This window comes from Tamandua tetradactyla, chromosome 14 (genome assembly GCF_023851605.1).
Source record: "Tamandua tetradactyla isolate mTamTet1 chromosome 14, mTamTet1.pri, whole genome shotgun sequence".
Taxonomy (NCBI): domain Eukaryota; kingdom Metazoa; phylum Chordata; class Mammalia; order Pilosa; family Myrmecophagidae; genus Tamandua; species Tamandua tetradactyla.
Window position 1 is genome coordinate 94614448 of NC_135340.1, and position 18452 is coordinate 94632899.

The window sequence follows — 18452 nt, forward strand, 5'->3', positions numbered from 1 at the left end:
TGCACCCCAAAGCACAAGGATATACATTCTTCTCTAGTGCTCGTGGAACATTCTCCAGGATAGATCATATGCTGGGGCACAAAACAGGTCTTTATAAATTTAAAAATATTAATATTATTCAAAGCACTTTCTCTGATCTCAATGGGATGAAGCTGGATCTCAATAACCACCAAAGAAAAAGAACATTCACAAACATATGGAGATTAACACACAAGCAACAAGTGGGTCAAACACAAAGAAGCTAAAGAAATCAGCAGCTATCTGGAGATGAATTAAAATGAGAATACAACTTATCAGAACTTGTGGGATGTGGCAAAGGCTGTGCTGAGAGGGAGATTTATTTCCTTAAATGCCTACATTAAAAAAGCAAGAAAGCAAAAATCAAGGATTTAACAGCAAACCTGGAAGAACTTGAGAAAAAACAGGAAACTAACCTCAAAGCAAATAGAAGAAGAGAAATAACAAAGATTAAAGCAGAGATAAATGAATGGGAGGACAAAAGAACAACAGAAAGAATCAATAAAACCAAAAGTTGGTTCTTTGAGAAAATCAGTAATATTGATGGGCCACTAGCAAGTCTGACAAAGAAAAAGAGAGGATGCAAATAAACAAACTCAGAAGTGAGAAGGGGTGCATTACCACAGACCCTGAAGAATTAAAAGAAATCATAAGAGGATACTATGAACAACTATACACCAACAAACTAGATGACTTAGATGAAATGGACAAATTCCTGGAGACACACAAACAAGCCACACTGACTCAGGAAGAAATAGAAGATCTCAACGAACCAATCAGAAGTAAAGAGAGTTAATCAGTCATCAAAAATCTTCCTACAAAGAAAAGCCCAGGGCCAGATGGCTTCACAGGGGAATTTTATCAAACATTCTAGAAAGAACTAACACTAATTCTGCTCAAACCTTTCCAAAAAAATTGAGGAAAAAGGAACTCTACATAACTCATTTTATGAAGCTAGTATCATTTGAATACCAAAACCAGGTATAGATGCTATAAGAAAGGAAAACTACAGGCCAATCTCCCTAATGAACATAGATGCAAAAATTCTCAATAAAATCTAAAATCTTAGCAAATCGAATCCAACAACACATTAAAAGAATTATACAACATGACGAAGTGGGGTTTATACCAGGAATACAAGAATGGATCAACACAAGAAAATTAATTAATGTAATATAACACATTAACAAATCAAAAGGGAAAAAATCACATGATCATCTCGACTGATGCTGAAAAAGCATTCGACAAAATTCAGCATCTTTTTCTGATAAAAACATTCCAAAAGATAGGAATCAAATTTAACTACCTCAATAGGATGAAGGGAACATATGAAACACCGATAGCCAGCATCATACTCAAGGGAGAGAAACTGAAAGCTTTTGCCCTAAGATCAGGAACAAGACAAGGATGCCCACTGTCACCACTATTATTCAGTATTATGTTAGAAGTTCTAGCTAGAGCAATCAGGCAGGACAAAGAAATAAAAAGCCAATCAAATTGGAAAGGAAGAAGTAAAACTCTCACTATTCATAGAAGATACAATACTATGCTTGGAAGATTCTGAGAAATCTACAGCAAAGCTAGTTGAGCTAATAAACAAATTCAGTGAGGTGGCAGGATAAAAAATAATTGTGCAATAATCAGTAGCATTTCTATACACAAGCAATGACATGCTGAGGAGCCAGTTAAAGAAAAAATTCCATTCAAAACAGCAACTAAAAGAATCAAATACTGAGGAATGAACTTAACAAGGGGCATAAAAGACTTGTACACAGAAAACTACATAACATTACTAAAAGAAATCAAAGGAGATCTAAAAAGGTGGAGAGACATTTCCTGCTCATGGACTGGAAGCTTAAATATATTTAAGATGTCAGTTCTCCCCAAGTTCATCTACAGATTCAACACAGTACCACCAATCAAAATTCCAGCAATCTACCTTGAGTATTTGGAAAAGCTAACGACCAAAATTCATCTGTAAGGGAAAGAAACCCTGAATAGCTAAAAAAAAGAATGAAGTGGGAGGATTAACACTCCCTGACTTTAAAATCTATTATAAAGCCACAGTGGTCAAAATAGCATGGTACTGGCACAAAGACAGAAGCATTGATCAACTGAATCGAATTGAGAGTACAGAAATAGACCACCAAATCTATGGTCAACTGATTTTTTTTTTTTAACCTGGGCAGGCACCGGGAATTGAACCCGGGTCCTTGGGCATGGCAGGCAAGCACTCTCACCTGCTGAGCCACCGTGGCCCGCCCTGTCAACTGATTTTTGACAAAATGGTCTGAACTGGGACAAAATAGTCTCTTCAATAATTGTACATGGAAGAACTGGATATCAATAGTCAAGAGAATGAAAGAGGACCCCTATGTCACACCCTACACAAAAATTAACTCAGAGTGGATCAAACACCTAAATATAAGAACTAGCACCATAAAGCTTCTAGAAGAAATTGTAGGGAAACATCTTCAAGACCTAGTAATAGGACGTAGCTTCCTAATCTTCACAACTAAAGCACAAGCAACAAAAGAAAAAACAGATAAATGGGAACTCCTCAAAATCAAATGCTTTTGCACTTTAAAAGACTTTGTCAAAAAGGTGAAGAGGCACCAACTCAATGGGAGAAAATATTTGGAAATCACACATCAAACAAAGGTTTGGTTTCCGGTATACACAAAGAAATCATACAACTCAACAAGAAAAGAACAAAGAATCCCTTCTGAAGAGCAAATACAGATGGCTCAAAAGCACGTGAAAAGATGCTCATTTCCACTGGCTATAAGAGACATGCAGATCAAAACTACAATGAGATACCACCTCACACCTATAAGAATGGCTGTATTAGACAAACAGGAAACTGCAAATGTGAAGAGGAGGATGTGGAGAAACTGTGACACTTATGCACTGCTGGTGGGAAGGTAAAATGGTGCAGCCACTATGGAAGACTGTTCGGTGGTTCCTTAGGAAAGTAAATATCAAGTTGTCCTATGACCCAGCAACAGAACTACTTGGTATATACTCAGAAGAGCTGAAAGCAGTGACACAGACATTTGCACACCAATGTTCACAGCAACATTATTCACAATCGCCAAAAGATGGAAACAAACCAAATACCCATCAACAGACGAGTGGATCAACAAAATGTGGTATATACATATGATGGAATATTATGCAGCAGTAAGACAAAAGGACATCCTGAAGCACATGACAAGTTGGATGAGCCTTGAGGACATAACACTGAGTGAAACTAGCCAGACAGAAAAGGACAGATACTGTATGATTTCACTTTTATGACCAGCATAAAGGTATAATCAGAGATTTATAATACAGAAGATAAGGTACTTAGAGATACATAGAAGCTAGAGGTGTGTGAACTGTCAGTTAATGAGACTGAACTCCAATGTAAGGGAATAGATAGAAGTGAAGGTGGTTCTCTAGTGGGTCTAGAAGTAATATTAACATACTGAAGATGAACATGACTGAAAGGGTTGTATAGACCTGTGTGTCCCACTGACGCACACTAGAAATATGAATGAGTTCTCATAGAATTACTTCAAAGATATGATTCTTGTACAAAGAGTGTTTAAGTCTAGCATAGAGGGGGAAACTGCTGTGCATGCGATGAGCTATGTTCAAAAGGAAGCCATCAGCACTACCACAGCAACAGCAGAGGTACATAATGGGGGGAGGGACAAGAGTTAAGAGGAGGTTTAGATTTCCTGTTTGGTGAGGGTGTGTTTATTGGTTTTCCTTCTCTTGGGAACAATGAAATTATCTAAAACTGAGAATGTTGATGGACTGTGGTCTTTGGGCCTCTACATGATGCCCGAGGAATGCAGGTGGCTGAAGGATGCACTGATGGAGAAGTAGATTGGAGAACGATGGTGTATACTTATGAACGAAGGTTGTGCTGCTACAAAAAGGAACAAAGCCTTGAGGCATGCAACGCTGTGAATGAACATGTGGGACATTTGGTGAGATAAATGAAACAGAAACAAAAAAACAATAATGGTATGGTCACCATTAGAAAATGCTTATAAGAAAACAGGGGTCTAGGCCGGAGGAGGGGCCAAGACGGCGGCTTAGCAAGGTGTGGGATTTAGTTCGTCCTCCAGAACAATTACTAAATAACCAGCAACAGTACAGAACAGCTCCCAGAGCCACGATAGTGACCGGACACACAGCGTACCCCAGTCTGGACCAGCTGGACTGGCTGCGAGTCTCCCCAGAACCATGAATTCCCCAAGCCGCGGTGGCCGGCACCCCTCCCCCACAGGCGACTTCCCAGAGGGAAAGGAAAGACACTCTCACAGTAGCAGGGGCTGAGCCCAACCAAACACCAATTGTGGCATTAATAAACAAATTCTGACTACTAAAAATAGGCCCCCAGCTCAGGTAAACCTGGTCAAGGCAGAGGTTGCCTATTGGGCTAACCAAAAAAGAGGAAAGGGGACGAAACGGAGGCTTTTGTGGCTGTTTCTACAGAGGCTTGGCTGCCTCTGGATTCAGCGGTGGGACTACACAGGCTGCAACGGCCCCAGGCATATGCAGAAACAGACTGCTTTCAGGGCTGTCTCCCACCTGAGCCTTCCCCAGGGGAGGGGTGAAACGCAACTCAGGTGGAATCCATCTCTCAAGGAATTCAGAACCCAGGGCTTGGCAAATCGAAGCCATTAAAACCAGCCTACAACCTCTCCTCTGTCTCCACCACGCCCCAGTAGGGAGAGTCTGCCAAAGTTAAAGGGGCCACAACATCTTTTGCTGGTGGGACCCGCAGACAGACAAGCACCACATACTGGGCAGGATAAGAAAAACAGGGCACAGAGACTTCACAGGAAAGTCTTTCAACCTGCTGGGTCTCACCCTCAGGGAAAACTGACGCAGGTGACTCCTTTCCCCTGATAGGAGGCCAGTTTAGTCCGGGAGAACCCGGCTGGAGTCTGTAATACCTACGTAGACCCTCCTAAGGGTGGGGAGGGAAAAGGCACCTTACAAGCAGGACAAGAAACAAGAAAACAAGAACTGAAAAATTACCCTCTGTTAAACAAAACTTAAGCTAGAGGCCCAGAAAAAGCTGAACTGAAGGTCAAAGAACAGATAGACAACAAACTCATCTAGCAAGAAAACCCTAGGTAAGATAAGTGAAAGCAATCTCCAGAATAAACTAATTAAGGTGATTGTCTAGAAACCAGCAAAAAATAACAAATCACACCAGGAAAATTGAAGATATGGCCCAGTCAAAGGAACAAACCAATAGTTCAAATGAGATGTAGGAGCTGAAACAACTAATTCAGAATATATGAACAGAAATGGAAAACCTCATCAAAAATCAAATCAATGAATTGAGGGAGGACATGAAGAAGGCAAGGAATGAACAAAAAGAAGAAATTGAAAGTCTGAAAAAACAAATCACAGAACTTATGGGAATGAAAGATACAGTAGAAGAGATGAAAAAAACATTGGAAATCTATAATGGTAGATTTCAAGAGACAGAGGTTAGGATTAGTGAACTGGAGTACGGAACATCTGAAATCCAACAAGAAACAGAAACTATAGGGAAAAAATGGAAAAATATGAGCAGGGACTCAGGGAACTGAATGATAATATGAAGCGGACAAACATACGTGTTGTGGGTGTCCCGGAAGGAGAAGAGAAGGGAAAAGGAGGAGAAAAACTAATGGAAGAAATTATCACTGAAAATTTCCCAACTCTCATGAAAGACCTAAAATTACAGATCCAAGAAGTGCAGAGCACCCCAAAGAGAATAGATCCAAATAGACGTTCTCCAAGATACTTACTAGTCAGAATGTCAGAGGTCAAAGAGAAAGAGAGGATCTTGAAAACAGCAAGAGAAAAGCAATCCATCGCATACAAGGGTAACCCAATAAGACTATGTGTAGATTTCTCAGCAGAAACCATGGAGGCAAGAAGACAGTGGGATGATATATTTAAATTACTAAAAGAGAAAAACTGCCAACCAAGAATTCTATATCCAGCAAAATTGTCCTTCAAAAATGAGGGAGAAATTAAAACATTTTCAGACAAAAAGTCACTGAGAGAATTTGTGACCAAGAGACCAGCTCTGCAAGAAATACTAAAGGGAGCACTAGAGACAGATACGAAAAGACAGACGAGAGAGGTGTGGAGAAGAGTGTAGAAAGAAGGAAAATTAGATATGATATATAAAATACAAAAGGCAAAATGGTAGAGGAAAGTATTACCCAAACAGAAATAACACTAAATGTTAATGGACTGAACTCCCCAATCAAAAGACATAGACTGGCAGAATGGATTAAAAAACAGGATCCTTCTATATGCTGTCTACAGGAAACACATCTTAGACCCAAAGATAAACATAGGTTGAAAGTGAAAGGTTGGGAAAAGATATTTCATGCAAATAACAACCAGAAAAGAGCAGGAGTAGCTATACTAATATCCAACAAATTAGACTTCAAATGTAAAACAGTTAAAAGAGAAAAAGAAGGACACTATCTGCTAATAAAAGGAACAATTCAACAAGAAGACATAACAATCATAATATTTATGCGCCGAATCAGAATGCCCCAAAATACGTGAGGCAAACACTGCAAATACTGAAAAGGGAAATAGACACATCTACCATAATAGTTGGAGACTTCAATTCCCCACTCTCATCAATGGACAGAAAATCTAGACAGAGGATCAATAAAGAAACAGAGAATTTGAATATTACAATAAATGAGCTAGACATAACAGACATTTATAGGACATTACACCCCACAACAGCAGGATACACCTTTTTCTCAAGTGCTCATGGATCATTCTCAAAGATAGACCATATGCTAGGTCACAAAGCAAGTCTCAACAAATTTAAAAAGACTGAAATCATACACAACACTTTCTCAGATCATAAAGGAATGAAGTGGGAAATCAATAATAGGCGGAGTGCCAGAAAATTCACAAATACGTGGAGGCTCAACAACACACTCTTAAACAACCACTGGGTCAAGGAAGAAATTACAAGAGAAATCAGTAAATATCTCTAGGCGAATGAAAATGAAAACACAACATATCAAAACTTATGGGACGCAGCAAAGGCAGTGCTAAGAGGGAAATTTATTGCCCTAAATGCCTATATCAAAAAAGAAGAAAGGGCAAAAATTTGGGAATTAACTGTCCACTTGGAAGAACTGGAGAAAGAACAGCAAATTAACCCCAAAGCAAGCAAAAGGAAAGAAATAACAAAGATTAGAGCAGAAATAAATGAAATTGAGAACATGAAAACAATAGAGAAAATCAGTAAGACCAGAAGTTGGTTCTATGAGAAAATCAATAAGATTGATGGGCCCTTAGGAAGACTGACAAAAAGAAGAAGAGAGAGGACTCAAATAAATAAGATCAGAAATGGAAGAGGAGACATAACCACTGACCTCACAGAAATAAAGGAGTTAATAACAAGATACTATGAACAACTTTATGCTAATAAATACAACAATGTAGATGAAATGGACAAGTTCCTAGAAAGGCATGAACAACCAACTCTGACTCAAGAAGAAATAGTCGACCTCAACAAACCAATCACAAGTAAAGAAATTGAATCAGTCATTAAAAAGCTACCCAAAAAGAAAAGTCCAGGACCAGACGGCGTCACATGTGAATTCTACCAAATATTCCAGAAAGAATTAGTACCAACCCTGCTCAAACTCTTCAAAAAAATTGAAATGGAGGGAAAGCTACCTAATTCATTCTATGAAGCCAACATCACCCTCATATCAAAACCAGGCAAAGTTTTTACAAAAAAAGAAAACTACAGACCAATCTCTCTAATGAATATAGATGCAAAAATCCTCAACAAAATTCTAGCAAATCGAATCCAGCAACACATTAAAAGAATTATACATCATGACCAAGTAGGATTCATCCCAGGTATGCAAGGATGGTTCAACATAAGAAAATCAATTAATGTAATACACCATATCAACAAATCAAAGCAGAAAAATCACAAGATCATCTCAATTGATGCAGAGAAGGCATTTGACAAGATTCAACATCCTTTCCTGTTGAAAACATTTCAAAGGATAGGAATACAAGGGAACTTCCTTAAAATGATAAAGGGAATATATGAAAAACCCACAGCTAATATCATCCTCAATGGGGAAAAACTGAAAACTTTCCCCCTAAGACAAGGATGTCCACTATCACCACTGTTATTCAACATCGTGTTGGAAGTTCTAGCAAGAGCAATTAGACAAGAAAAAGAAATACAAGGCATCAAAGTTGGAAAGGAAGAAGTAAAACTATCACTTTTTGCAGATGACATGATACTATATGTCAAAAACCCTGAAAAATCCACAGGAAAACTACTAAAGCTAATAAACGAGTACAGCAAAGTGGCAGGTTACAAGATCAACATTCAAAAATCTGTAGTGTTTCTATACACTAGTAATGAACAAGCTGAGGGGGAAACCAAGAAACGAATTACATTTACAATTGCAACTAAAAGAATAAAATACTTAGGAATAAATTTAACTAAAGAGACAAAAGACCTATACAAAGAAAACTACAAGAAACTGTTAAAAGAAATCACAGAAGACCTAAATAGATGGAAGGGCATACTGTGTTCATGGATTGGAAGACTAAATATAGTTAAGATGTCAATTCTACCTAAATTGATTTACAGATTCAACACAATACCAATCAAAATCCCAACAACTTACTTCAAAGAAATAGAAAAACCAATAAGCAAATTTATCTGGAAGGGCAGGGTGCCCTGAATTGCTAAAAGTATCTTGAGGAAAAAAAACGAAGCTGGAGGTCTCACGCTGCCTGACTTTAAGGCATATTATGAAGCCACAGTGGTCAAAACAGCATGGTACTGGCATCAAGATAGATATATCGACCAATGGAATCGAATAGAGTGCTCAGATATAGACCCTCTCATCTATGGACATTTGATCTTTGATAAGGCAATCATGCCAACTCACCTGGGACAGAACAGTCTCTTCAATAAATGGTGCCTAGAGAACTGGATATCCATATGCAAAAGAATGAAAGAGGACCCGTATCTCACACCCTATACAAAAGTTAACTGAAAATGGATCAAAGATCTAAACATTAGGTCTAAGACCATAAAACATTAGAGGAAAATGTAGGGAGATATCTTACAAATCTTATAATTGGAGGTGGTTTTATGGACCTTACACCTAAAGCAAGAGCACTGAAGAAAGAAATAAATAAATGGGAGCTCCTCAAAATTAAACACTTTTGTGCATCAAAGAACTTCATCAAGAAAGTAAAAAGACAGCCTACACAATGGGAGACAATATTTGGAAACGACTTATCAGATAAAGGTCTAGTATCCAGAATTTATAAAGAGATTGTTCAACTCAACAACAAAAAGACAGCCAATCCAATTACAAAATGGGAAAAAGACTTGAACAGACACTTCTCAGAAGAGGAAATACAAATGGCCAAAAGGCACATGAAGAGATGCTAAACGTCCCTGGTCATTAGAGAAATGCAAATCAAAACCACAATGAGATATCATCTCACACCCACCAGAATGGCCATTATCAACAAAACAGAAAATGACAAGTGCTGGAGAGGATGTGGAGAAAGAGGCACACTTATCCACTGTTGGTGGGAATGTCAAATGGTGCAACCGCTGTGGAAGGCAGTTTGGCGGTTCCTCAAAAAGCTGAATATAGAATTGCCATGTGACCCAGAAATACAACTGCTACATATCTACTCAGAGGACTTAAGGCCAAAGACACAAACGGACACTTGCACACCAATGTTTACAGCAGCATTATTTACAATTGCAAAGAGATGGAAACAGCCAAAATGTCCATCAACAGACAAGTGGCTAAACAAACTGTGGTATATACATATGAGGGAATATTATGCAGCTTTAAGACAGAATAAACTTATGAAGCATGTAATAACATGGATGGAACTAGAGAACATCATGCTGAGTGAGACTAGCCAAAAACTAAAGGACAAATACTGTATGGTCCCACTGATGTGAACCGACATTCGAGAATAAACTTGGAATATGTCGTTGGTAACAGAGACCATCAGGAGATAGAAACAGGGTAAGATATTGGGTAATTGGAGCTGAAGGGATACAGACTGTGAAACAGGGCTGGATACAAAAACTCAGAAATGGACAGCACAATACTATCTAACTGTAATATAATTATATTAAAACACTGAACGAAGCTGCATGTGAGAATGATAGAGGGAGGAGGGCTGGGGACATAAATGAAATCAGAAAGAAAGATAGATGTTAAAGATCGAGATGGTATAATCTAGGAATGCCTAGAGTGTATAATAATAGTGAAATGTACAATGTACAAATTTTAAAAATGTTTTTGCATGAGGAAGAACAAAGGAATGTCATTATTGCATGGTGCTGAAAATAGATGATAATATTTTAAAATGTCACCTTATGTGTGAGACTAAAGCAAAAAATGTTTATTTGTTACAAAATTTAGATTTTGACTAGAGCATTTCCTAATATAACTCACGTAGATAGTTTGATTGAATGTCATAAGTACTTGGAATCTCAGGTAGGACATGAGATTTTGTTAGTTTGTCCAGAGTGATCCCCCGATGAATCCCAGAGTGATTTGATCAGTGACTGGAAAAGTATTTGCAAGCCCCCTTCGGGGAATGGTGAGAGTGGGGAGAAATTCAACTTCCCCAAGTTGAATTCTTGATATTCTCACAAGCAGTGTGGACAACCAAATCTGTAGGCTGAGTCCCCAGTCTTGGGGTTTGTTCACATGAAACTTAACCCCACAAAGGATAGGTCAAGTCTCCTTAAAATTTAGGCCTAAGAGTCACCCCCAAGAGAGCCTCTTTTGTTGTTCAGATGTGGCCTCTGTCTCCTGCCAATACAACAAGCAAACTCATCACCCTCCCCCTGTCTATGTGGGACATGACTACCAGGGGTGTGGACCTTCCTGGTAACGTGGGACAGAGATCCTGGAACGAGCTGAGACTCAGCATAAAGGGACTGAGAAAAACCCTAGAATGAGCTGAGAATTAACATCAAGGGATTGAGAGAACCTTCTCGACCAAAAGGGGGAAGAGTGAAATGAGACAAAGTGTCAATGGCTGGGAGATTCCAAACAGAGTCGAGAGGTTATCCTGGAGGTTATTCTCACGCATTAAGTAGATATCACCTTGTTGTTCAAGATGTAGTGGAGAGGCTGGAGGGAACTGCCTGAAAATGTAGAGCTGTGTTCCAGTAGCCATGTTTCTTGATGATGATTGAACAATGATATAGCTTGCACAATGTGACTCTGTGAATGTGAACACCGTGTGTCTGATGCTCCTTTTATCTACCATATCAACAGAAGAATAGAACATATGGATTAAAAATAAATAATAGGGGGAACAAATGTTAAAATAAATTTAGTTTGAAATGCTAGTGGTAAATGAAAGCGAGGGGTAAGGAGTATGGTATGTACAACCTTTTTTTCTATGTTTAATCATTTTATTTCTTTTTCTGTTGTCTTTTTATTTCTTTTTCTAAACTGATGCAAATGTTCTAAGAAATGATGAATATGCAACTATGTGATGATAAGAATTACTGATTATATATGTAGAATGGAATGATATCTTAATATTTTGTTTGTTGTTAATTTTTTTAATTAATAAAAAAACATAATTAAAAAAAGAAAACAGGGGTCTAGATTGTAAGTTTTTTTTTTTTTTTTACGTGGGCAGGCACCAAGAATCAAACCCGGGTCCTTTGGCTTGGCTGCCAAGCCACCGTGGCCCGCCCTAGATTGTAAGTTTTTAGAGCAGACACATTAAGTCCAGAGTGGTGATTATTATTTCTCGATTTTGAGAGGCTGTTATATATATATAACCTGATATTTAGAGGTAAGAATGAAGCCTAACAGGTTGGGGTTTAAGTAATTCAGAACAGAGGGGTAAGGAAGACAGTGTCTATATTTTAGAACCACACATACCCTTTGAGACCAATGGAAGAAAGGTTTATTTGATCTGGAACTGAAATTTTCTGTAGTGCATAATCTAATACAACCTATCTGTACAGCTCATTTGAACAACTGAAACACAGAGAGCACAGAAAGAGGTCCTTTAATTTTGTGTACATTACTGTAATACCTGGAAACATCCTAGAGTATATTAAGCAGATAATCAAAAAGTATTGGCAAAGTCCCCTGAGGGAGGGGAGAAAGAATGTGGAACTATTAAACCTTACCATCAGGGAATCCCCTGATATTGTATCAAACTTTAGGAAAACCTAAATCAATAGGCCATGCCCTTGCTCATGAGGCTTACTCTTATGAAGCTTATATAGGCAGCAGAGAAGCTTAGACTACCTATAGGCATGCCTAAGACTTACTTCTGGAGCTCAGATGTGGCCTCAGTCTCTCTAAGCCCAACTCTACAAGTGAAATCATTGCCCTTCCCTCTACATGGGACATGACATCCAGGGGTGAAAGTCTCCCTGGCAATGTGGAAGAGGACTCCCAGGGATGAATCCAGACCTGGCACCATGGGATCAACAACTCCATCCTGACCAAAAGAGGGAAAAGAAGTGTAATTAATAAAGTATCAGTGGCAGAGAGAGTTCAAATAGAGTCGCTAGGCTACTCTGGAGGTTGCTCTTAGGCAAGCTTCAGGTAGACCTTGCTACCTATCATAACCTGCCAACCCCCAACCAGGACCTTTCCAGCCAATCCTAAAGAACACCTAGGGCTATTTATAAAATTCCACACGGGTTCCATGCATTAGAGTAACTTGCCAGAAACGTACAACCTCCTGGTCCAGGTAAGTCCTGAAACCTAGCCCAGCCTCTCCAGAACATCAGATAGTCCCACCTCCCTACCCCATATTAGTGACAGAGCCTTCCAATATAAAAAATTTAGAATTGCCATAGCCCAAACAACTACAAAGAGAGGTACAGAAAGATCAAAGGTGATGGTGGAATTATACACAGAAGACAGGACTTAACAAGTGAATATGAATGTTGAATCATTAAATTGGTATGTCTTTTAGTCTCCAGTATTTCAGAGCAACTAGAAGTAAAAACCAAAAATGTGAAATTGTAAAAGTCTGAAATATGTTCTACAAATAATTGTGGTACTGTGCTTTGAAATTTATAGCTTTTTTGTATATATGTTATTGTTCACAAAAAAAGAAGGAAAAAAAAAAGCCAATTGTGATGATAAAAAGGTATTTAAGCCCTCTAGCCTCCTATATTCTGGAGCAGCTAGAAGGAAAAATCTGAGAGGATGGTATGGCTGCCCATGACAAACTCTGGGGTCTGTCCTGTAACCACTTTCTGAAAAGCGCTTTGAAAAGTATTGCTTTTTTTATTTCTTTGCTCTGTATATATGTTATACTATACCATAAAAAAAGTTTTAAAAAAATTGGTAGAAGCCTAACGGTACATTCATTTCTATACATAAAATTGCCAAAGGCCCCCCACTACTTTTAGGAAAAAATCCCAATGCTAACTGCAGCCATCAAGGCTTTCTCTGGCTCAGCTCACACTCCCCCACCCACCCTGCTTTCTACCTACAGCCGCATTGGCCCTCTCAGCTTCCTGAGAGCTCCACGCTCCACCTTCTCTCCTGAAACTCCCTTCCTGCCCGCTTTACCAGGCTGTGTTCTGTTCATCCCTTAGGTCTCGGCTTAAGTGTGGCTTCCTCAGAGAGGGGCCCACCACGCCAAAGCTGGTCCACCATCACAGGCCTGGGGCCCACCACCAGGGGCTCTGGTCCACCATCACAGGCCTGGGCCCCACCACGCCAAAGCTGGTCCACCATCACAGGCCTGGGGCCCACCACCAGGGGCTCTGGTCCACCATCACAGGCCTGGGCCCCACCACGCCAAAGCTGGTCCACCATCACAGGCCTGGGGCCCACCACGCCAAAGCTGGTCCACCATCACAGGCCTGGAGCCCACCACCAGGGGCTCTGGTCCACCATCACAGGCCTGGGCCCCACCACGCCAAAGCTGGTCCACCATCACAGGCCTGGGGCCCACCACGCCAAAGCTGGTCCACCATCACAGGCCTGGGGCCCACCACCAGGGGCTCTGGTCCACCATCACAGGCCTGGGGCCCACCACCAGGGGCTCTGGTCCACCATCACAGGCCTGGGCCCCACCACGCCAAAGCTGGTCCACCATCACAGGCCTGGGGCCCACCACGCCAAAGCTGGTCCACCATCACAGGCCTGGGGCCCACCACCAGGGGCTCTGGTCCACCATCACAGGCCTGGGCCCCACCACGCCAAAGCTGGTCCACCATCACAGGCCTGGGGCCCACCACGCCAAAGCTGGTCCACCATCACAGGCCTGGGGCCCACCACGCCAAAGCTGGTCCACCATCACAGGCCTGGGGCCCACCACGCCAAAGCTGGTCCACCATCACAGGCCTGGGGCCCACCACCAGGGGCTCTGGTCCACCATCACAGGCCTGGGGCCCACCACCAGGGGCTCTGGTCCACCATCACAGGCCTGGGGCCCACCACCAGGGGCTCTGGTCCACCATCACAGGCCTGGGGCCCACCACCAGGGGCTCTGGTCCACCATCACAGGCCTGGGGCCCACCCATCACAGGCCTGGGGACCACCACCAGGGGCTCTGGTCCACCATCACAGGCCTGGGGCCCACCACCAGGGGCTCTGGTCCACCATCACAGGCCTGGGGCCCACCCATCACAGGCCTGGGGCCCACCCATCACAGGCCTGGGGCCCCCTCATCATGGGCTTGTGGTCCACCCACCATCACAGGCCTGCAGCCCACCATCATGGGCCTGTGGTACCTCATTCCCCTTCAAACCTTTCTCCCTTTTTCTTCAAACGACCACCCAATCGACTAGAAACTCCAAGAGGGGTGGCACCGAGGCCCTCGGGGGTGCCTACTCTGCTGAATGAGTGAGTGAATGTCAGATGGCACCGGTCCTACATTCTCACACTTAAAGAGTCCCAAAACCAAGTGAAAAGAACTTACAGAGGCTTCAGATGTTTCCTCTGGCTTCCTAGCCACAACATTCTGGCTTGAATGAAGAAAGAACATGCCTTTTAAGAGACCCCGGGGCTCTTTGTCCTCCTTTCAGCTGAACCTATCTGAGCCTCTGGCTAGAGAGAAAAGCACTCTGTTCCTGGGACAAAGGAGCTGCTGAGGCCGAGCGCCCGTCCTCCGTACCAAAGGCATCTGCCACACCGCCACCACCGCAGTCCCCTACAGGCTTTCACACGTCCCAGGTTACTCAGACGCTAAGGCAGTTGATCTGATCAAAAGCACTAAAATAGTGGGTTTTAAAACAAAATTCACTGGATGGGTAGAATCCTGAACTAAACACAGAGGGTGTAGACATTCATGAAAATGACTTAAGAGCTCTCAAAGGACCACATATGAACAGGTACAAAGTACACGCAGTAATTCCTCAATGACCAGAGAGCTGAAAAATACCATGAGTATGGTAAAACTAAGGTTGGCAAGACAAGGTGTAATAGAAAATGGACAATTTGGAGGAAAATTATGGCCCCAGAAGGCATTCGTTTCCAACACAAATCAGTTTCACGTGTGTCAACACCATCTTTGGCTCGGCAGGGCCATGTATGCAGCGCCATGCTTTGCAGTGCAGGCGGTCCTACAGGTTTTCTGAAATGCAGAGCACACCTACTATGAAAGTGTTCGAATGAGTCCTTATTGGTTTAAATTTTAATGGGCACTCCTTTGTGTCCTTAAAAAAAAAAAAAAAAAGCTACTATAATAACTTGGCCTTTTCTACTGTATTCCAGGGCCAGGAGCGTATTTTCCTCTTCTCCTGGTATGAAAAGAGAGGGCCACAAAAACAGCCCCCCCCACCCCGAGCCTTCATAGGGGAGCAGGAAGTTGAGAGAGAGCAAATAATTGTCTTGTGCTTTTGGTTAAGAGGCTGACACAATCAAAAAGCCTGATATTCAAACATAAGACCACATTATTTCTAATCTGCAATTAGCCAAGGATTACCACGAGTTATGGAAATTCTAGAATAAAATGGAACCAGTGTTTGAGGATTAAAACTTTCTTCCAAAGAAACACAACTGAATCACAAGTGGAATACTTGGAGAATCCTCTCCAGTATTCAAACGTCTGTAAACACCAGCAATTTTGTCCCAGCATGAATACGCAGGTGTGAGCCCCTCTTCAGGTATGGTAGAAAGCAGGCTGACCTCAGAGCCAGACCTGGTGTTACAGCCACACTTACACCCTCAGCCCAACCATCTCTCCAGTGCTTGTGGCACTGGTGCTGCCTGACTCTCAAGATCGTTATTAGCCTTTAATACAGCTCTGCACGTAGAAAAACACAGTAAAGCTAAGGAACGCTGCACATTCACCACTATTTTCATTCTGAAACTCGGTACGAGTTGACTTGCTGTGTGAAAGGCCCTTTCCATTTCTGCCTTACCTGTGTTATCTTTGGCTACAAGCCCCTTAGAGAAGTCCCCAGGAGTCGGGGAGTTCCTGCTGTCCCACTTTACCATGTCGAGACTGTTGCAATATTCCCATCTCTTCTGCTGAAGCTCCTGTAACCAGTAAGTCATGAGCTGACGGTTGGGAGCCTAGAAAGAAAAAGGCAGAAAGGGTAAATGTCATTACTAGGATAAGAAACTCAGGAAAACAACAACACTTGGAGAGGCCGTCACATCACCTTGGACGGAGAGTTAAGAAGAACATGACAAGGACATTTCAGTTACAAGACTGAAAGCCTTTTTTGTATTTTTAATGGGTTTTTTTTTTGCATGAGCAGGCACTGGGAATCGAACCAGGGTCTCCAGCATGGCAGGTGAGAACTCTGCCACCGAGCCACCGTGGCACCACCCAAGATTAACAGCTTTTGATCACAACGAGCTGGTCAAGCAAACAGCAGTTCTAATATAAAGAACTTAATCCAAATAATAAGAAATCTTCATTAGTTCTAAAAATTAGAGAATGATACAAAGTTACATTTCCCCAAACAAGAAAGGTTTGATAATCCTGCTCCCTTTCACTTTGAGTATCTATAAATTCTATCTTAAGAAATCAAATCTCACATAAGTATGGATGACATTCTTGCCAAATCAAATAATATTATTTCAATTCCACCAGCATGTGGGAGAGCATACACGCTAACTGCAGATTTAAAACTAGGGTGGGTCACGGTGGCTCAGTGGCAGAATTCTCGCCTGCCAAGCCGGAGACCCAGTTTGGATCCCGGGTGCCCGCCCATGCAGAAAAATAAATAAACAAAACTAGATGGTACACTTATCAAAATGGCTGAAATTTCTAAAAGTTGACAATCTTCAAGGCAGGCAAGGATACAGAGACACGGGAACACCGCTAGTGGGAATGAAAATGCGGCAACCACAGTGGAAAACAGTTTGGCAGTTCCTTATAAAGTGAAGTGTACACGTAGCAACTGACCCAGCAATCCCACTCCTCGGTCTTTACCCAGGAGCAATAAAAACACATATTCACACAAACACCTGTACACAAATGTTTATAGAGGTTTCATTCATAATTGCCAAAAACCGTCAACACCCCAAATGTCCTTCATCTGATGATGGATAAATAAATCGTGCTACATCCGTACAATGAAATACTATTCAGCAAAAAGAGGTGCAAACTACTGGTTTACAAAACAACATGAATAAATATTAAATGCATTCTGCAAAGTGAAAAAAGCCAGACCCAAAGGCTATATATTGTATGATTCCCATTATGTGACATTCAGCAAAGGCAAAATTATTGGGGCAGAAAACAACCCAGAGGTTTTCCAGGAGTTGGGGCCGAGGGAAGAGGCTGCCTGCAGAGGGAGAGCACACGCTAATTTGGGCATGATGGCAGTGTCCTGTATCGTGACCACGATAGTGAATACATGACTCTGTGCAGTTGTCTAAAAACTATACACCAAAAATGAATTTCACTCTAAGTAAATTTCTCCAAAACCCAGCCAAGATGTGGGGGGAACCCCAAAACACTGAATCTAACTGCAAACAAACAAACAAAATGGCAGGTGTGGGTTACAGGTCTCCAAGCTGCCCCCTAAAAGGAGCCCCAAGAAGGCGACCATGGCGCGATGACGGGAGACTCATCACCGGCATGCACCAAGGTGGCACGTGCCACTGAGGACCAGTGGGGACCAGGATCAGAGGGATCTGACTGTCTGGAAAACCACAGGCCTAAGAGCAAGCAAGGGACCCAGAGCTCAAACTACTACGTCTACAAGCAGAAGATGACCTCTGGGTGCTGAAGGTCAGACACAGAACACTCCTGGCCTGGGGTATTATCAGTCGTGCTTCACGCATGGTCCCAGATCAGCAAAACCGCCCACCACAGCCACCATTTCATCCATTCATTAACCAGCACTTACTTTAATACCAGCTGGAGACCTCTAGCCCATACCTGCCATTTTGTTTGTTCCTTTACAGTTA

General features: G+C 41.8%; 1 protein-coding gene across 1 annotated transcript in view; it reads right to left on the minus strand.

Annotated features, from left to right (window-relative positions):
• Positions 1-18452, minus strand: part of TBC1D2B (TBC1 domain family member 2B) — a 112742-nt gene that overhangs the window by 62674 nt on the left and 31616 nt on the right. The window contains exon 2 of the mRNA XM_077126755.1: positions 16448-16601. Coding sequence (XP_076982870.1) covers positions 16448-16601 — 154 coding nt within the window. The remainder of the gene's footprint in view (positions 1-16447; positions 16602-18452) is intronic.